Here is an 18064-nt window from a genome sequence, read left to right on the forward strand (position 1 = left end):
AAAGAAGAACAGTTTTTACATTACACATACTGATTCATAAAAGTATACCCTAACTATAGAACAGACGTCGTACAAAATTTAAACCATAATACTTTTGTCTTTTTCTCCTTTTTCAGTTTCAAAATGAGTTGTTGACACATAATCTATCCAATGTAACCCAGATAAAATATAATCTTAGTTATATATATATATATATATATATATATATATATATATATATATATATATATATATATATATATCACATTACTTAGAAGTTATTTCTTGTTTTGCGCAAAACAAAAAATGTCAGTTTACAAGTGTGATTTTAGTAGCTACGGTGAGAAGGCTTATTGATTGGCATTGACTCTGCAATGTAAACACACTTCACTGAATGAGCATGGGAATTGGGATCACTGCCACCAATACGTAAGTAAATTTTTTTTTAATCAGCACAAAAAAAAATATTGAATAGGGACAATTGGGTTGTCCCAACCCATACATAACGTAATATATACAAAAAGAAAGACAAATGGCAACAATATAACATTCCTTCTCTAAATGATGCTGCAAAAAAACATTATCATGACAACAATCCCATTGAAGACTAAGTTTTACATTATAGTTCCTTTTCTATAACAATGCCAAAAGCATCTATTCAAAGAGTCCTCCATGCATACTTGAATCAAACATAGTCTTAATTCTTTTCATTGTAGATTTTGTGGTCTTCAATGGATCATCCACATAATCCTACAACCACGAAAAAAAATCACAGCCAAGAATCCCACAACAAAAAAACCACAACATCATGCAAAAACAAAACACATAAAGACACATAATGGTGACAACTCACTCATTACGCTTTTCAAAACATGCATAAGAGATCAATGGAGTTTTAGATGTTATGATTAGAGTCACATTGATTTTAGACACGTGGTTGGGCATAAGCACCAGTCCGAATATGAAAAAGATGCTCTTGGGTACTTATTTGTGATCCAAGCCCATGTTTTAACTTGTGCCAAAGAAAACATTTCCTCAACATCTACTTTTGCATTCCTAAAAATGATATTATTCCTTTGTTCCAAATACTCCAAATTGTTGCCACCCACATACATCTCCAAACAATATTGCAACTTTTACTTAATCCTAGGTGTTCGAATTGGAGAAAATGAATCTCAGCAGAATTATGATGTACTGAGTAGAGTCCTAACCAAGAATCACACATTTTCCATAAACGTGCAGCTATCCTACAACTAAAGAATAAATGTGTGACAGTTTCATCGCAACAGTGACACATGACACAAACTTTGCTGCCTACCTCAACACCCCTATTTTGTAGGTTATCATATGTGGCCACTCTATTAATTATAACCCTCCATGCAAAGTATTGGGCTGATGGTAATGCTTTCATTTTCCAAAAGAGTTCGAACAAATTCTCTTGTTGTGTTCCATTACTCTTATTTAATTTCTTATATGCAGATTTCACTGTATACACCTTTGTTTCGTCATCATTCCATATTCTCTCATCCTCTCTATCTCTAAGTAATGTAGTGCCCTCCACCTCCCTCATGAGGTTTGCCACTGTATCCTTCTCCCATTCGAACCACTCTCTTCTCCATTGTAAGTTCCACACCCAATTTTCTCCATTCCAATATCCGGCATCCCCTAACTTTGCTTTCTTTAAGATTGAATTTGTATATAACCTCAGATACTTATCCTTTAGGGGGATTTCACCTAGCCATAAATCATCCTAAAAATTGATTTTATTACCTATCCCTCTATTCCATCTTATATTTCTATCAAACCAATTTTCCTTACACCCTCCCCCACATATTTTCCTAATATCTCTCTACCACCATGAGTCATGACTACAAACTTTTTTATCGTCTAATTCTCTCCAAGACTCATATTTGGATAGCACAATATCTTTCCAAAGTCCAAGTTCTTCCTTACCTAGTCTCCATTTCCATTTTCCTAGCAAGGCTATGTTGAACTTGTCCAAGTCCTTTACTCCCAACCCACTATCTTCCTTAGTTCTACATATATGTTCCCACCTAACCCATGCAATCTTCCTACCTTCATGGCCCCATCCCCAGAGGAACTCCCTTTGTAATTTTCTAATAATTTTCCCCACACTAACAAGCATTTTGAAAATAGATAAGTAATACAAAGGAATGGTAGAAATTACAGATTTTATTAACATTACCCTTCCTGCAAAAGATAGATGTCTTCCTTTCAATTTAGACAACCTCTTTCTTATATTTATTATCATATCATTCCAAAAAACTTTTGTTCTATGATTTGCCCTTACCTTTATACCTAGGTATAGAAAAGGTATATTCATAGTCATACAATTCAACATTATAGAGAATCTTTCAATCATTCTATTTTGCATACCAATACTTCCTAGCTTGGTCTTGTGAAAATTAACTTTTAGTCCAGAAGCTATTTCAAAACATCTAAGAATACTTTTTATGACCACTATGTTTTGGGTTTTAGGTGAGCAAACAAATATTGTATCATCTGCAAACTATAGCATGTTAATTGGTATTTTCTTCTTACCCACCTTTATTCCTTCTAATAAACCTTTATACTCAGCTTGTCTAACTACTCCTGCTAACCCTTCAACAACTATGAGGAATAAAAAAGGAGCTAGTGGATCCCCCTGCCTAAGGCCTTTTGTAGGGGAAAATTGCTCTGTTGGGCTACCATTGACTAAAACTGAAATGGTTGATGTTTCTAAACAACCCCTTATCCATTTTATCCATTTATCACAAAAACCCAATCTAGCCATCATGTACAAAAGGAATTCCCAATTGACTAAATCGTATGCTTTCTCAAAATCAACCTTTATAATGGTGCACTTACCCTTTATTCTCCTAACTTCATCTATGACTTCATTAACTAGCACCACACTATCTAATAGGCCTCTGCCCTCTATGAATGCAGATTGTTTTTGGTCTATTATCTTATGTAAGACTTTTTGCATTCTTTTTGATAAAATTTTGGATATTATCTTGTAGACGCTTCCTACCAGAGATATAGGCCTATATTCCTCCAAACCTTGTGGGTCCTCTGTCTTTGGTATTAAAGTAATAAATGAAGCATTACTCTCTTTAGCCAACTTCCCACAACTATGAAAACTATTCACAGCCCTTATTATGTCCAATTTTATAGTGTCCCAGAATTGTTTGATAAAATTGAAATTGAAACCATCAGGTCCAGGGCTTTTGCTACTATCACAATCCCATATTGCTTCCTTGATCTCATCTTCTGAAGATCTACTTGTTAGTGAGACGTTACTCGCCCTATTAATACTTGTGAATTGTACATTATCTAACCTAACTTTAATATCCGATTTCTCCGTAAATCTTTTTTCAAAGAAATTTTTAATGTTTTCTTTGACCTTCCTTGGTTCCTCACACCACTGATTTTCGATTTTAACGCCCTTTATCATATTTTTCATCCTTCTCCATCTAATCATCCTATGAAAAAACTTGGTATTTAAATCACCTGCCTCCAACCATTTCACTCTTGATTTTTGTTTATGTAACACTTCTTGTCTATAATTTATCCTTTTTAGTTCTGCAAACATATGTTTTCTCTCACTCATACCCTCTTCATCTAAGCCATTGTCTTCATCCTTTTTATCTAACTCACTAATTTTTGACATTATTTTTTCCTTACTTCTATCTACATGTCCAAACACCTCCTTATTCCAAACCTTTAAGTCCTTTTTTAACCTTTTCAACTTCTCTTTTAAAATCCAAATTTCATTTCCATTTATGTCATAATTCCTCCACCACTCTTTAAATATGTCCATAAACCCTGCTTTTGTGTGCCATACATCTAGATATCTAAAAGGTTTAGGTCCCCAGTCAATGAGGGAGTGTTTAATTACTAAAGCACAATGATCAGAAACTGATCTATCTAACACATACTGCTTAGATTCAGGCCACAAATCTAACCACTCTTGTGATACTAGTGCTCTATCCAATCTACTCTTTGCAGTTCCATTTGATCTATACCATGTGAATTTTCTTCCTATCATAAGTATGTCCATAAGTTCCATACTCTCTATGAATGAATTGAACTCTTCTATTTCTCTTCTACCTATTCCTATTTGAGATAATCCTTTCCTTTCACTCGGGTTTCTTATTGCATTAAAGTCTCCTAGCATACACCACACTTTATTTTGATCTTGCCACCTAATCTTAATTATATCCTCCCACATTATTCTTTTTTCATTAAAAGCACACGGGGAATAAACATTTACAATGGTTATAGGTTGTCTTTTAACTCCCCACTTCCCTTCTAGTATTACGAAGCCTTTACTACTTCTTGATTTTGAGAGACAAAAACTATATTTATTCCATATACATAATATGCCTCCAGCGCCCTTCTCTGACCCATGATGAGTCCATTCTATATTATTGTCGCCCCATATTGCATAACATTTCTCATCTGTTATATTTGTTTGTTTTGTCTCTTGAATACATGCCATATATATTTCCTCTTTCATAATTATGTCTCTTAAATATCTACCTTTTTCAGGTCCTCCTATCCCTCTAATGTTGAAACTGATGTTCCTCATTTATTTTTATCTTTGTCCCCTTCCTCACATTTCTGTCTATTACTTATATCCCTTTCTTCCATTTCTGTTATTCTTTTTATTATATTTGCATCCTCCCCCGTGTATGTAAATCCTAGGTCTTTCCCTATGTTCTATAATCGGAGGGCTTCTAATGAATTATTTCTAATCCAGAATAGCCTATTACAATTATTTATGTCAATATCAGAGACAGAATTACAAGGGGGATGAATAGCTAACCTCAATTGGCTTGTTTGCTGAGGGTCACTTGGCAAGCATAATGCGTTAACATTTCGATAATTATCTTTTCTCCCACGACTTGTTTCACCAACCATTAGATTTCGCCGCTGCAACATAATCTCTGGATTGATTTGCATCTTCTTTATGAGTTTCATCTTATTGTGCTTGCCATCTTCATCTTGGGTCTGGTTTGCATCACTATCGCAAGAACCACCAATTTTCCCATATTCTTCCCAATTTTCAGTATCGTCGTGTTCTACCCCTGTTAACTCTGGTTTTGTTTGCCCTTTTTGCAAAGACGAATACTCTTCTATGATTTTTTCATTCTCATGGTTTAGATTCATCTCTCTCACACCACACGGAGAGTTGTCTCTCAAGATATTCGGGCTCATGAAAACTTACATATAGGGGTTAAAATCTAAATGGGCTTTAATGGTCAGGTCCATTTGGTTATTCTGCTGATATATGGGCTTAAGTTGAGTCGACTCCTAAGCCCAATTTTGATATAGCTGTTGTGAGTCACTTACAACAGATTTGGTCCTTGATCTGCGTTGATCATTGTTCAGTCCATTTTCCCCCACCGTTTGATGCTTTGCATTTCCTGCTAGCCAACTTTCCATTGTAGTGTATCTCTGTGTGTCCTTACTATTATCACTTTTTTCTGCTGAAAACATACTTCTTCTAGAGTGCATATGTGACACGCTGATTGATTGAAAGTTTTTGAGCCACGTGCCTGTCCCTCGAGGTTTGGTGCAGTAGGTATGGCTTCCGGTGAGCCCACCGTTTGAAACTCATATTTTCCATCCAAGACCTCGATATCGTTGATGCTTGCACATTCTGAATCAAATGGGTGTTGAAAGCCATTTCCTACTAAGGAGTTCGAGGAGGAATCCTCTCTTGTCTTCTTATCCCAACTTTCGCAACAACATCTAGGTAACACCATAAAGGACGACTCTTCTTCAATGGATATCGAACACAATATACCATTAAGATTCATCTTCTTTCTTAGTTTTGGCTCTGCTCCGATGGGCATGCGTACGCATAATCTCGTGTACTCGAGTTCATCCCAATTTTCGGTTGCGCTATCAATCGATATTAATGTGCCAATCGTTCCAACGATCTTCTCAAAGCACTCCTTCCCCCACAAGGATAAAGGAATCCCCCTACATCTAACCCATGTCGTCTATGCCCCATGACCGTGTTTCTAGTCCATGTAGAAATTGTTTCAAAGATTGTTGACAACCACTCTTTATTTTCCTCAATAGCCTTCGCTATATTAGTGTTCCCTTCAGCAATAAGGAGCATTGTATCGTCACCCATATACCTCAAACGTATGAAGTCTAGACCATTTAGGATGAAGCTTTCTCGGATAAGCTCAATATTACTCATGTTCTTCACCCTTCCAATATAGCTGTGATGGAGCCATTCCTTCTCCTCTTCTTTCACTTGTATCTCCATAGCAGCCAGTATGCTTGTGTTATTATAATTCATCGCTTCTCCCTTCACTATTTGGGCATATGTTTGTGTATTTTTCCTCTTCCAGACTTTCTTATAGGTTGGGGATATATTGTTCTTGAAACCATCATTTTCACTCCTTTGTCCACCTTCTTTTCTAGATGCATCAACGTATCTGCGATATTTTGGCTTATTAACGTGGATCTTCATGTTGCCTATCCGAATATTATCCAGTTGTTTTTCAAGAGCTTGTGGGTTAGATATTCCACGGTACCTTACAAACCCAAACCTCTGGCCTCTTTGATTAAGTCTCCTGGATATAAATATGTCTTGTACCTTTCCCCATCTCTGAAAGATTCTCCACATTTCATATTGTCCATAGTTGGAAGGGAAATGTGTGAAGAAGAAAGAAGTTAGATCCATCAGCTCATTAGTCTACCTGAAACCTGTCAGTAATGTTTACCAATATGTAAGTAATGATGCCACTTTTGCAATGAATCTACTATAAGCCACCAAAAAAGTGAGAATGGAACCAGAAAAACATCTCGAATAAAACACATCTTACAACAAAGTAGATGCTTGTCGAAAATGGACTAAATAAAATGCCATAACATGTACAAATAAAATTCATATAGTTAATTTATTTTAAGATGAGGGAAAAAAATGAGGGTGACAGATGCATGTTGTGTATGTAACAAAAAAACAATGGCACAATGGTCAGTTAGTGTCTTTATCTAGGCCAGTGCGATCCATGATCCAATTCTGGTGTGTTCATCACTTCATTAGAGATTTAGAAACAAATAGCAAACATGTAAGTTTGCTCCACCAGTGTTATCTTATCTCCATTAAGATGTCAACTTCTAAATTTCTCTTTTTTTTCTATCAACTTTAAACCAATAATAATAACGTAATATAAATAAAATAATATACATAAATTGTATCTATTTTATATTATTCTTTTTGTTATCATTATTGTATGTATTATTACAGGGGTGAAGAAGTTTTCATAACTAATCTCTTTTCTCAATCATTCTTAAAATACCTTGGCTTTTTGGACCATACTTTTCCTGAAAATCAAAGTAAAAATAGAAGGTGTGGAGAAAATAAGACATACATTTTCACAGACTTGATCAAAATCCATATGCTACCAAAAAAACCAAACAACATGAATAAAAATTTGACTCCCCTAAAGTAAGGAAAGTGGATAAATGCACACTATCCTCTAAAACGTGTCCCCCCACTTCAGATTAAAATTCTGAATTCCAAGACAACAACAATAGAGAGAAATACTGAAAATCATCGGTGAGAGGAAACTTTCATGAAGCTCCTCTAGCGAGATCAAATCAACCAAAAATCCCCAGCATTGAAGAGGTGAAGTTAAATGAGAATAAAAAAACGTTTATTGATTGAAAAAAAAGTACGCACTGACTCGCATGCATCATTCACATATCACATTGAACAAAAACGAGACGGGGGATGATCCATTAACAAGAAAGTGAAAATAAATGAGAGACTCGCCATTTCTGTAATGCACTGTGTGTGATCTTGAACGGTGTCACATCCAAATATTTTCCCACAGCCAATGCACGACAACTGCATAACAGATAAAAAAAAGTGATAATCTATCAATTAATATTCTTTGTTTTTCGTCTCTGAACCACACGAGTTCTCTATTTAGGTTAATGTTCATAGAGGCTTTACATTTACAATTAATCAATCAAGGGTTTTAGTAGAATGTTTTTCCCAAAATGTGATAATCTAACCTTACAGCTCATAACCGACACCGAGAACGGAGAATGGAGAGGAGATGGGTGCTCTATGCTGCTGGAAGCGCGAGTTTTTCTTGGCGAGAGATGGAAAACGAAATTGAATGAGATGAAAATGAAAGCATGTGATGAAATCGAAAGAGCAGTCACATGAAATTGAAAGCAAAGGGGAGAAATTGAAAGCAGGGAGAACGGTGAGGCACAATCGAAAGATCAATGACAAAACTGAAATCTAACCTTGAGCGAACACTGAGAGGAAGAAATCAGAGAGAATAGTTGCTTCGTCTTGATGAGAAATTTTGATGGCGGAGATGACAGTGAGGAACTGCGATATGAAATCAGAGTGAAGAAACTTTGATGAGAGGCACGCGGAGATCGGAAGATGATAGAATGAGAGAATAGTTGTTTGTCTTGATGAGAAAATTTGATGGCGGAGATGGCGGAGATGACGGTGAGGAACTGCCATACGGAATCAGAGTGAAGAAACTTTGATCAGAGGAACGGGAGATCGGGAGATGAGAGGGAACGTGAGGAGTTAGTTTCTAGGTTTTTTGAGTGAAAATAAAAAATAAAAAATTAGAAATTAAATTTTACTGGGGTTTTTTTATAAAACCCCCGAAACTTAGGGAGGGTTTTTAAAACCCCTTGTATATTTATGTCTTAGTAGGGGTTATTATAACCCCACATAATAAATCCCTAGTAAAATTATATTTTTTTGTAGTAATTTTAACAAAATTACATAAAGGTTATGATAAGATGAAAAATATAATTGAGATGCAAATGAATTTCATGACAAACCAAATAATTAGAAGAAATAAGAAATAATATATATGGTTACTTAATTAATTAAGAATATTTTAATAATTTAAACGGGGACGAGTATTATGGCGGGGATAGGTTTATTTGTCATCTCTAGTGTCACCCATTCAACATGCCACTCATGAGTCACTATCTATTTATCACCTTCTGTTTCATCTCTCCCTACACATTGCCAAGTTACTTATTCCATTGCCTAACCCACTTCTAATTATGCTTCTAGTAACTGAGTTTTCTACTTATATTGTTACCTCTTAGCCTACCTCCACTCACCCAATGCAAACTCATTCCAAGTCTAAAATTGTCAAACCTCATCTTTATCCATGTTTTCTTCTCACTACAATAGAACCTAATATTGTCAAACAGGCCTTGCCTTCCCCCTTTTTAGGAGAGCTATGTAGGATGAATATGATGTTTTATTGTCAAATAATACATGGTCTCTCAACCCTCTTCCATCTGTTTGTTCTGCTGTTGGATGTAAATGGATTTTTCGCATTAAAGAAAATCATGATGGCATAGTTAATCACTACAAGGCCAGGTTATTCGTTAAAGGCTTTCTTCAACAATTTTGTTGTGATTATTGTAAAACTTTTTCTCCACTTGTGAAGCCTGTCACTATTCGAATTATACTCACATTGGTTGTCACCCATAACTGGTTTATTCAAGCTTTTGATATCAATAATGCCTTCCTAGATGCCATGCTTCACGAAGATGTTTACATGATTCAACCACTTGGCTTTTAGTCTTCTATTTCTAACCTTGTTTGCAAGCTTCACAAGTCAATTTATGGATTGAAACAAGCCCCTAGAGCTTGGTATGAGAAAATCACCACTACTTTTATTGGTTTTGGCTTTTAGCAAAGCAAGTGTGATTCTTCTCTTCTAACATTCACTTCTAATGATGAATGTCTCCATATGTACTAATTTATGTGGATGGCATTATCTTCGCTAGATCTTCTTCATCTTTACTTCACATTGTTATCTCCAAGTTAAGCATTACTTTTTCTCTTAAGCATCTTGAAAATTGAGTACTTCTTGGGGATTAAGGTCACATACCTAACTAATGACTCTTTTCTTATTACTCAAAGTAAATACATTTGTGATCTTCTAAAAAAGTTGGCATGTCTGATTCAAAAGGAATTTCTACTCCTATTCATAAGGTCTCAAATTATCTAAACTTAGTTTTGATTATATAGATATTTCGTTACCTATAAATCCATAGTCGGTGCTTTATAGTATATCACTATTACCATGCCAAAGATCAAATATAGTATGAATAAGGCTTGTCATGACTCGACCTCTCTCATGGTTCATTGGAAGACACTCAAGCGTATTTTACACTATCTAAAAATATCTATATCTTATGGTTTGCAGCTTCGGCCTATTTCAACTATCCACAACAAATACAATATTCATGCATATTGTGATGCAAATTGGACATCTCATGTTAACGAAAGACGACCTATGTATATATTTTGGTTCTATTTTGGTGTCCTGGTATATATTTCTATTTTATATTATGGTAAATAATTTTTGTTAGTGTTAAATAAGAAGTGTAGATTAAAAAGATATGGTGTTTATATATATATATATATATATATATATATATATATATATATATATATATATATATATATATATATATCATCCATTAAAACCAGGACTGAAACATCAGCTAATAAGTTTAGTTTAATATTTGCTCATGTAGTATAACAGTAAACACAATACAAAAATTATAATTCATGAAATTATTTTTCTTTAATTTTTTTTTAATTTACACTTAAAATAAAAGAAATAATTTGGTGGATGCGAAAGACATGCACACAATGGATTTTTTTGCCTGAAAGTTCAACTTAAGTACAAACTCATTTTCCCACCCATGTTATTATATCAATGTTTTGGTTTTATTATTTTCAAATACTATTTTTTGTTTCAAGTGTTCAGTTGTGATGTGTTTTTTAAATATACTTAACTGTATAAATATTTTTAAATATTAATTAATGATTTAGTAGATAAATTAAAAAATTAATATATTCACTTGTTTATTTACTGAATTATTAATAATAATTGAAACTTAATTTATAAAAATTACTTCTCAAATCACGATATTCAAACAACACAACACATAAATGATGGGCTAGTCCGTTTGACTAATGTGACAAAATGGATTAATAGATTGAAAATAGTAACTTGACGAGGAACTTAACGATAAATTCATTTGTTTTACCTTTATTTTTATATCAATAACTTTGTCCCTACTATTTTCAAACTCTTTTTTTAAGTGTCTAATTGTCCCAAATATATAGTTTCTTAAAGTTCAGTAGAAGCCAAATGGATTATTAACCTATTTTTTGCAAATTGTGTCCTTTACTATCCTCTTTTATTGATGCTATATTCTATTACATCCTTTTAATTTTAAAATAAACATTCATCTTCTTTATAATTTTAACAAATTGAGACTCTCGTCTCATGCTTAAATATATATTCATCTTTCTTATATTTAAAATAAATGATGCCCACTTTTGTTATGTGTGACATATTGATGTCTTTTTCTTTTTTTTTAAATTGTCATATTAACTAAAATTTAAATAAAAATTATAAAATTAAAAATTAATTTTCTTAAATATAAAACATTTTTTTAACAAACAAAATTTTGATAGTTTAATTATTTTATAAATATTCTATACTTTCATTAAATTATAAATTATCTTATATGAAATAAAATGTATATTTATGAGAAAACAAAATTGTCCTATAACATTATTCATGACTGGTGCTGACTTAACGACTTTTTCTCACGGATTACCTTCACATAAATTATTCCTAAAATATATCAACATCATTTAATTTAAGACTTTAGAAAAAAATATGAGTCATTTTCTTATAATTTGATCAATCTTTCATTTTATATTTTTAATTTTTAATTTTTAATTTGGATATTTTTTATTTAAAAGTTTTGGTAATATGATATTTAAAATAATATAAAGGAAATAAAATCACTTTATTGAAAACACTAATGAAATGAATATCATTTATTAAAACTATATGTGAATGTGTATTTAAAACTTGTAGAGATTATGAATGTAAAATAAATCTCCCTAAAATTCTTATCAATGATATAAGAGGTCAAATATTAATCTTGCAACAGTACTTTTCTGATGAATACATCGCTGAGAATTTACAACACAACATCTTCAAGAATCAGGATTAATTAAGTGCAACAATTACAGATGTTTGTATGAATTATGCATCACTATGCTTATGCCTATATATGTTTGCAGATTTTAGTAATTTATTATTTGTGATTTCCATCTTCTTCTACAATGGTGGAATGCTCTGCTCATCTCTGAAAAAGTTTCCAGGATCAACCCTGGCCTTCACTTGTGTCAGTCTTTCAAAATTTCCATTGAAATATCTCAAACCCCATGATTTTGCAGTTTCATAGTCCATTTTTCTTTTGTTCACACCCAAATCAAGGTCTCTATAATTCAAATATGACCGTCTTGGAAACTTTGACACATAGGGTGCCATATATTCATACAATCTTCTTAACCAATCTAAATGCTCTGGGGCCTCTTCATTTGAAACCAAATTCACCGAATACTGAATACCGTATAAGTTCCCTTTTCTATGTGGGAAAGGAGTTTCTGATTCTGAAATCTCACCCATTTTTCCACCATATGGTGTGAAGATCAAGAATGGTGAGTTCTCCAAGAGCAGCATATTCCACAGCCCTTCTATGCCAGCTAAGGGAATTGGTTCCGTCACATAATCAGATTTTGCTTTGAAACTTGAGGATGTTTGATTTCTCCTGAGCAAGACCTCCAAGGATTCATCTATTGAATGGCCTGCAAAGTAAAGAACAGATTGAATCCAAGTCATCTGGGTGAAGTTGTTGTGCTGCAAACCCAGTTCTGAAAAACTGTTCTGCATCAAAGGAAGAAGCTTCTGAGGTGTCCCAAGGTACAATCCTGTGAAGGAAAGCACCGCAGTTTTTCCACCCTGAGAACCTGAATTGGAAACTCCCACAACAACGTGCAGAAAAAGTTCTGCAGGAAGTTCGGGAGCAACAGTTTGCCACTTGTGGAAAAGGTCAGTGGCACCTTCATCCAAGGACCTTGAAACATCAAAAACTGTCACTGTTGAAGGAACATGTACAAGCTTGATTTTCCATGCAGTAATGACTCCAAAGCTTGACCCTCCCCCTCCTCTTATGGCCCAAAAGAGATCTTCCCCCATCAGTGTCCTATTCAGTATATTTCCATTCACATCTATTATCTGAGCATCGATTACGTTATCAGAAGCTAAACCATATTTTCTGAAAATTGTTCCAAACCCACCTCCACTGAAGTGCCCTCCAACACCCATGGTGGAGCAACTTCCGGCAGGGAACCCATGGACCTTACTTTTCTGTGCAATTGCATGATAGAGTTCTCCAACTGTAGCACCTGATTGAACCCATGCACTTTCTTCATCCATGTTAATGGTTATGGACCTAAGCTTGATAAGATCAATGATGAGGAATGGAACGTGAGAAACATAAGAAAGGCCCTCATAGTCATGGCCCCCACTTCGAACTCTTACTTCTAAGTTGTTTTTCTTTGAGCAAAGTAGTGCTACTTGGATGTGGAATAGGCTTTGTGGAGTGACTATAATATCTGGTTTTGGGACTGAACTGCTTAGGAATCTGGCATTTCTTATAGAAGAATTCAGAAGGGATTCATAAGAAGAACTACTTTTACTGAATGTTACTTCTGAAGTTGTGTTGTTCCCTAAAATTGCCTGAAAACATTGACGAAAACCTTGATCATGGCCAGCTGAACTAGAAGTTGCAGCAGGGAAAATTGAAGTGAAAACGGTGACAGAAAGGAACAGTAATTTAGCCATCGAATTGGCCATTGTTGTTTCCTTTCTTATCTTTTCAACAAATGGGAACTCAGGCTTTTATAGCCGAAGTTAATAGTTATGCGGCTGTTTATGGCTGGCATATTTGAATGGACTTTAGCGAAAGAAAATAAGAATTATGATTCTAGAAAATTAAAAATTATGATTGAGAACATGTTTTTTAAAATAAAAATCAGCTAATCAGTATTATCGTTTGTCTTTTTCCTTTATCTTATTACTTAATTTGATTCGAATAGAATCTAATAAAAAACTAAATATGATTTGAATTGAAAGGATAAACTAACAAGTCAACAGCCGAACTTTGTGACAAATAAGACAAGTTACTTGCAATGCCTTCGTTTCTTTGCTTTGAATTTTCAGTTATTACTTCCAAATTTCAGCCACTAACTTCTCTTTTTTCCTCATTCATCCCCACATATTAAACAATTTCGTCTAATACGAAGCTTCTTCACTTAGATGACATATAGAAGAGGCCACTTCTTAGTTTCCATTTTTTCACATGAATTTTCACACCAATTTAATACGATGATATGTATGTTATGTATACGTGATATATTTTATTGAAAAATATTTATCACTCTAAAAGTATAACAATGTAATCAATAACTATTTTAATAAAATAGGTATAAATACTGATTTGGTACCCAAACCTTTTCGGAATGTTTAATTTGGTACCCGAACTTTAGGAATGTTCAATTTAGTACCAAACTTTTTAAACGGGTTTATTTTAGTACCTTCCGTTAAATACTATTTAACGTCGTTTGGGTCTTGTTGAGTTGGCACAGTGAAACAGATACGTGGCAGAATTAGTGGGTGTGCACGTGGATTAAGATGTAAAAAAAAGAATTAAGTAATAATTGTGTAAGTAAAAATTTTGGGGTTGTGATTACTGAGTGAATTGGGGAAAAAATTACGTCGAGAGAGAATTAGAGCACAACACATGAGAGAGAATTAGGGCACAGCACATGAAATCCGGTGGAGAAGGAAAAATCAAGGCAGAAAGCGGAAAGCGGAAATTGGGATTTAGGGTTCTGAGTGGATAGGCGTTCGACGATCGGCGAAGAAGTAGGGAGACTGTGGTTCCATTCGTTGGAGAGGCTGAAGTTGGGAAGAAGAAGGTTCTGCAGTGGAAGACAAAGAAGGAGAATCTTTGGCAGTCGTGGAAGGTGAGTTTTCTTTTGTGCTTTTTGTCTTCGTGCTGATGAATGTGTGGTGTTGTTTTATATTTTCGAAGCTATACTCGTTTTGGGGTTTGTATTATATTGCATAAATGTTGTGGGGTGTGGTTCTGTTGTGGGGGGTTCTGCTGTGGACAGTGGCAGAACTTGGACAAAAACTTTAGGGGTGCCAAATTAAATTTGTTACATATAATTTTTGTTAGTTAGAAATTTTTTTTCATTTTTTCTCTCCATTTCCTCTGCTTAAAACAAACATACAGTAAAATTCAAAAAAATATGACTATCATTCGTTATTATACTATGATACAAAACCATGAATACCATTTTGATAAGCCCTTCATACCTCATCAATTTGATTTAGTGGGTATTGTCAAAGTTGAGGACGTTTTTTTCGGATCCCGTTGTAATGAATTTTTAAATTCATTATATTTATCTATAGGAACTTTAGAGATTTGTTTTTCATTGTCTTGAATTCTATTCTTAGTTCTCATGAGATTTCTTAAGTTTAGTTATTGTAGATGCATTTTTTTCATCTTTATCACAAACCTTACTCTTTCCAAAAAAGAATTAATTATTTTACTCTTTATCATAATCTTTCTAATATAATTTTATTACCCTTCATCTCTTTAGAAAATGATAAAATTTATATTCATAAATCACAATTATCACAATACAAAACAAAACAAAACTCATATAATTTTAATTAAATAAGAAACACTATATAAATTCAAAACTTTAAAAAGATTTACCTGGCAGCAGAAAACATAAAATCCCTAAATTTCATAATTAAGGATTATAATAATTTGGAAAAAATTATAATTAAGGTTCATGCAAATTTCATAAAAAAATCCTTAAAATCAAAATTAGGGTTTATAGTTATTTGGGATAAACTTAATTTGGGAGAAACATCTTAAAAAGAATCATAAATTTAACATATATAAATCATAATAAGATACTAATCTTGATATGTGAGATCATCCAAGAATATATATTTCAATCTCAATCTATGTGTTCTCCAACCTATGTTTTCTAATATATCTCTTTGTATTTATTTCTCCTCACACACTTTCATGATAATTTACATGATGGGAAGTTCTTATAGCAAAAAAAAAATTATAATCTCTTTTATAAATCAATGTCTCCATTAAAATTTTTATTTTATCTTTTATTATAATTTTTTATAATATAATTAATATATAAATATAATTTTTAAAATATATATATATATATATATATACATATAAAATAAATTTCAAAAATTTTGGGGGAGCCGTGGCTCCCCTTGTCCTTAAGTAGTTCCGCCAGTGGCTGTGGGGGTCCTTGTGTGTTTGGAATTAGTGATTTATTTGATAAATGGTGTGGGTTTCTGTGAAGTGTAAAGTAAAGTATGCGGTGGGTGGGTGGCTTGTGGTCCCCTTTATGACTTTATACTGTTTTTTTTGTGGTATGGTTGTAATTTGTGGCGTTTTTTTGGGTATTCTTATTTGACAGGGAAAGTGGTTTTACTATATTGGTTGTGATGTTTAATGATTGTTTTGAAGTTGTGCTTCACCATGGTGGCCATTTTATACATACTGGTAGGTTAACTTATAGTGATGGGTTAACAGCTACATGGGTATGTGACCCGGATTGGTGGAGTTTTTTTGAGATAAAAGGGAAACTGAAAGAGATGGGTTATCATGTTGTGAAGGAATTGTGGTATAAAGTTGGAAAAGGGTCAGTGTTAGAAAATAAGTTGAAGTTGTTATGTGATGATAAAGGAGCATTGCACATGGCAGATATTGCTCGAAGAAATGGGAATGTGCACTTGTTTGTAGTACACACAGTTTCTGAGGCTGAAGTAGTTGATAACTTTTTGGAATACTATCTCTTAGGTGATGACAATGTAGAAAATGGTCATGGAAATGTTGAGGTACAGGGGCAGATGGATTGTGATAGTGCTTGTGTAGGTGGCAATAATGGGGAGGCTGAATTGCAGGATGGTGGTAATAATGACAAAGAAGTTCACTTTGAACAGCCCGATGGAGGTGATAAGGTTGTGGATCATGAATTACAGGATGATGCTAATAATGAGACATGCAAAGATGGGATGGAGGATGATGGTAATAACCCAGATGAAGTTAGCTATGATAAGGTGGATGGAGGTGATAAGGTACATGATGATGGTAATAATGAGGCATGCAAAGATGGGATGGAGGATGATGGTAATAACCCGGATGAAGTTGGCTATGATAAGGTGGATGGAGTTGATAAAGATAGGATGGATGATGATGTGCAAGGTGATATGGAGGGACCTTTTCGTCGTCATCATCTTCAATGCACCATTTAAAGAAATTGCACCCATAACAACCTTCACTTCCACCCTGTTATTCAAAAAACAACACAACAAAGAATTACTTTACTATGCAACTACATCCAAACACAAACATAAACTTACCCAAACAAATAACACCATATGACTAACCTTGAAATTAGGGCATCCCCAAAACTGTCTCCCACCATTCTTGATTGTTCTAGATGTTCTCAGCACAGCTGCCACTCCGCAATTACATGTGGGTGCTTCACCCAAGCCTCTACAGCCACCACTACTACAGCATGAGCTTTGATTTCGCATCACCTGTGAATTGTGAGAACAAGAAGAAGAGGATTGAACCCTTGACATTTCTTCACCCATTCAGAAAAACCAGAAGATGAGAAAACTAAAATTAGGTCAATCTCCACAACAAAAGGGGCACTTTAATTTGATCACAAATAAATACAATCCAAGTCATTTTATGTGAACCCTTATTTCTGCCATGTATCTGTTGCACAGTGCCAGCTCAACAGGTCCCAAACGGCGTTAAAGAGTATTTAACGGAAGGTACTAAATAATCCGTTTTAAAAAGTTTGGGTACTAAATTGAACATTCCTAAAATTCGGGTACCAAATTGAACATTCCAAAAAAGTTTGGGTACCAAATCAGTATTTATACCTAAAAAATAATATTACGTTTTTATGTTTAAAATTATTACTCAAAGTTGGCGTTTATAGATCCGATTGTAAGTGCTTATGATGCTTGTAAATAATAATATACTATAATAATTTAAACACTTTGTAAATAAAATTACTAATTAATATGAATAAATTTAACATATT

At 33.8% G+C, this 18064-nt stretch overlaps 1 protein-coding gene and 1 long non-coding RNA gene across 2 annotated transcripts; both read right to left on the minus strand.

Moving 5' to 3' along the window:
- Positions 1-409: 409 nt before the first annotated feature.
- Positions 410-8589, minus strand: LOC114176040. Its single transcript, XR_003602958.1, has 4 exons — positions 8269-8589; positions 8029-8107; positions 4811-6711; positions 410-729 (listed from the first exon to the last, which is right to left on the minus strand). It is a non-coding gene; the product is annotated as an uncharacterized LOC114176040 (long non-coding RNA).
- A 3343-nt stretch (positions 8590-11932) lies between these two features.
- Positions 11933-13764, minus strand: LOC114177328 (berberine bridge enzyme-like 26). The gene has a single exon (XM_028062620.1). The coding sequence runs from the start codon at positions 13743-13745 to the stop codon at positions 12165-12167; it is 1581 nt and encodes a 526-aa protein (XP_027918421.1). The 5' UTR covers positions 13746-13764; the 3' UTR covers positions 11933-12164.
- Positions 13765-18064: the final 4300 nt, after the last annotated feature.

This window comes from Vigna unguiculata, chromosome 3 (genome assembly GCF_004118075.2).
Source record: "Vigna unguiculata cultivar IT97K-499-35 chromosome 3, ASM411807v1, whole genome shotgun sequence".
Lineage (NCBI taxonomy): Eukaryota > Viridiplantae > Streptophyta > Magnoliopsida > Fabales > Fabaceae > Vigna > Vigna unguiculata.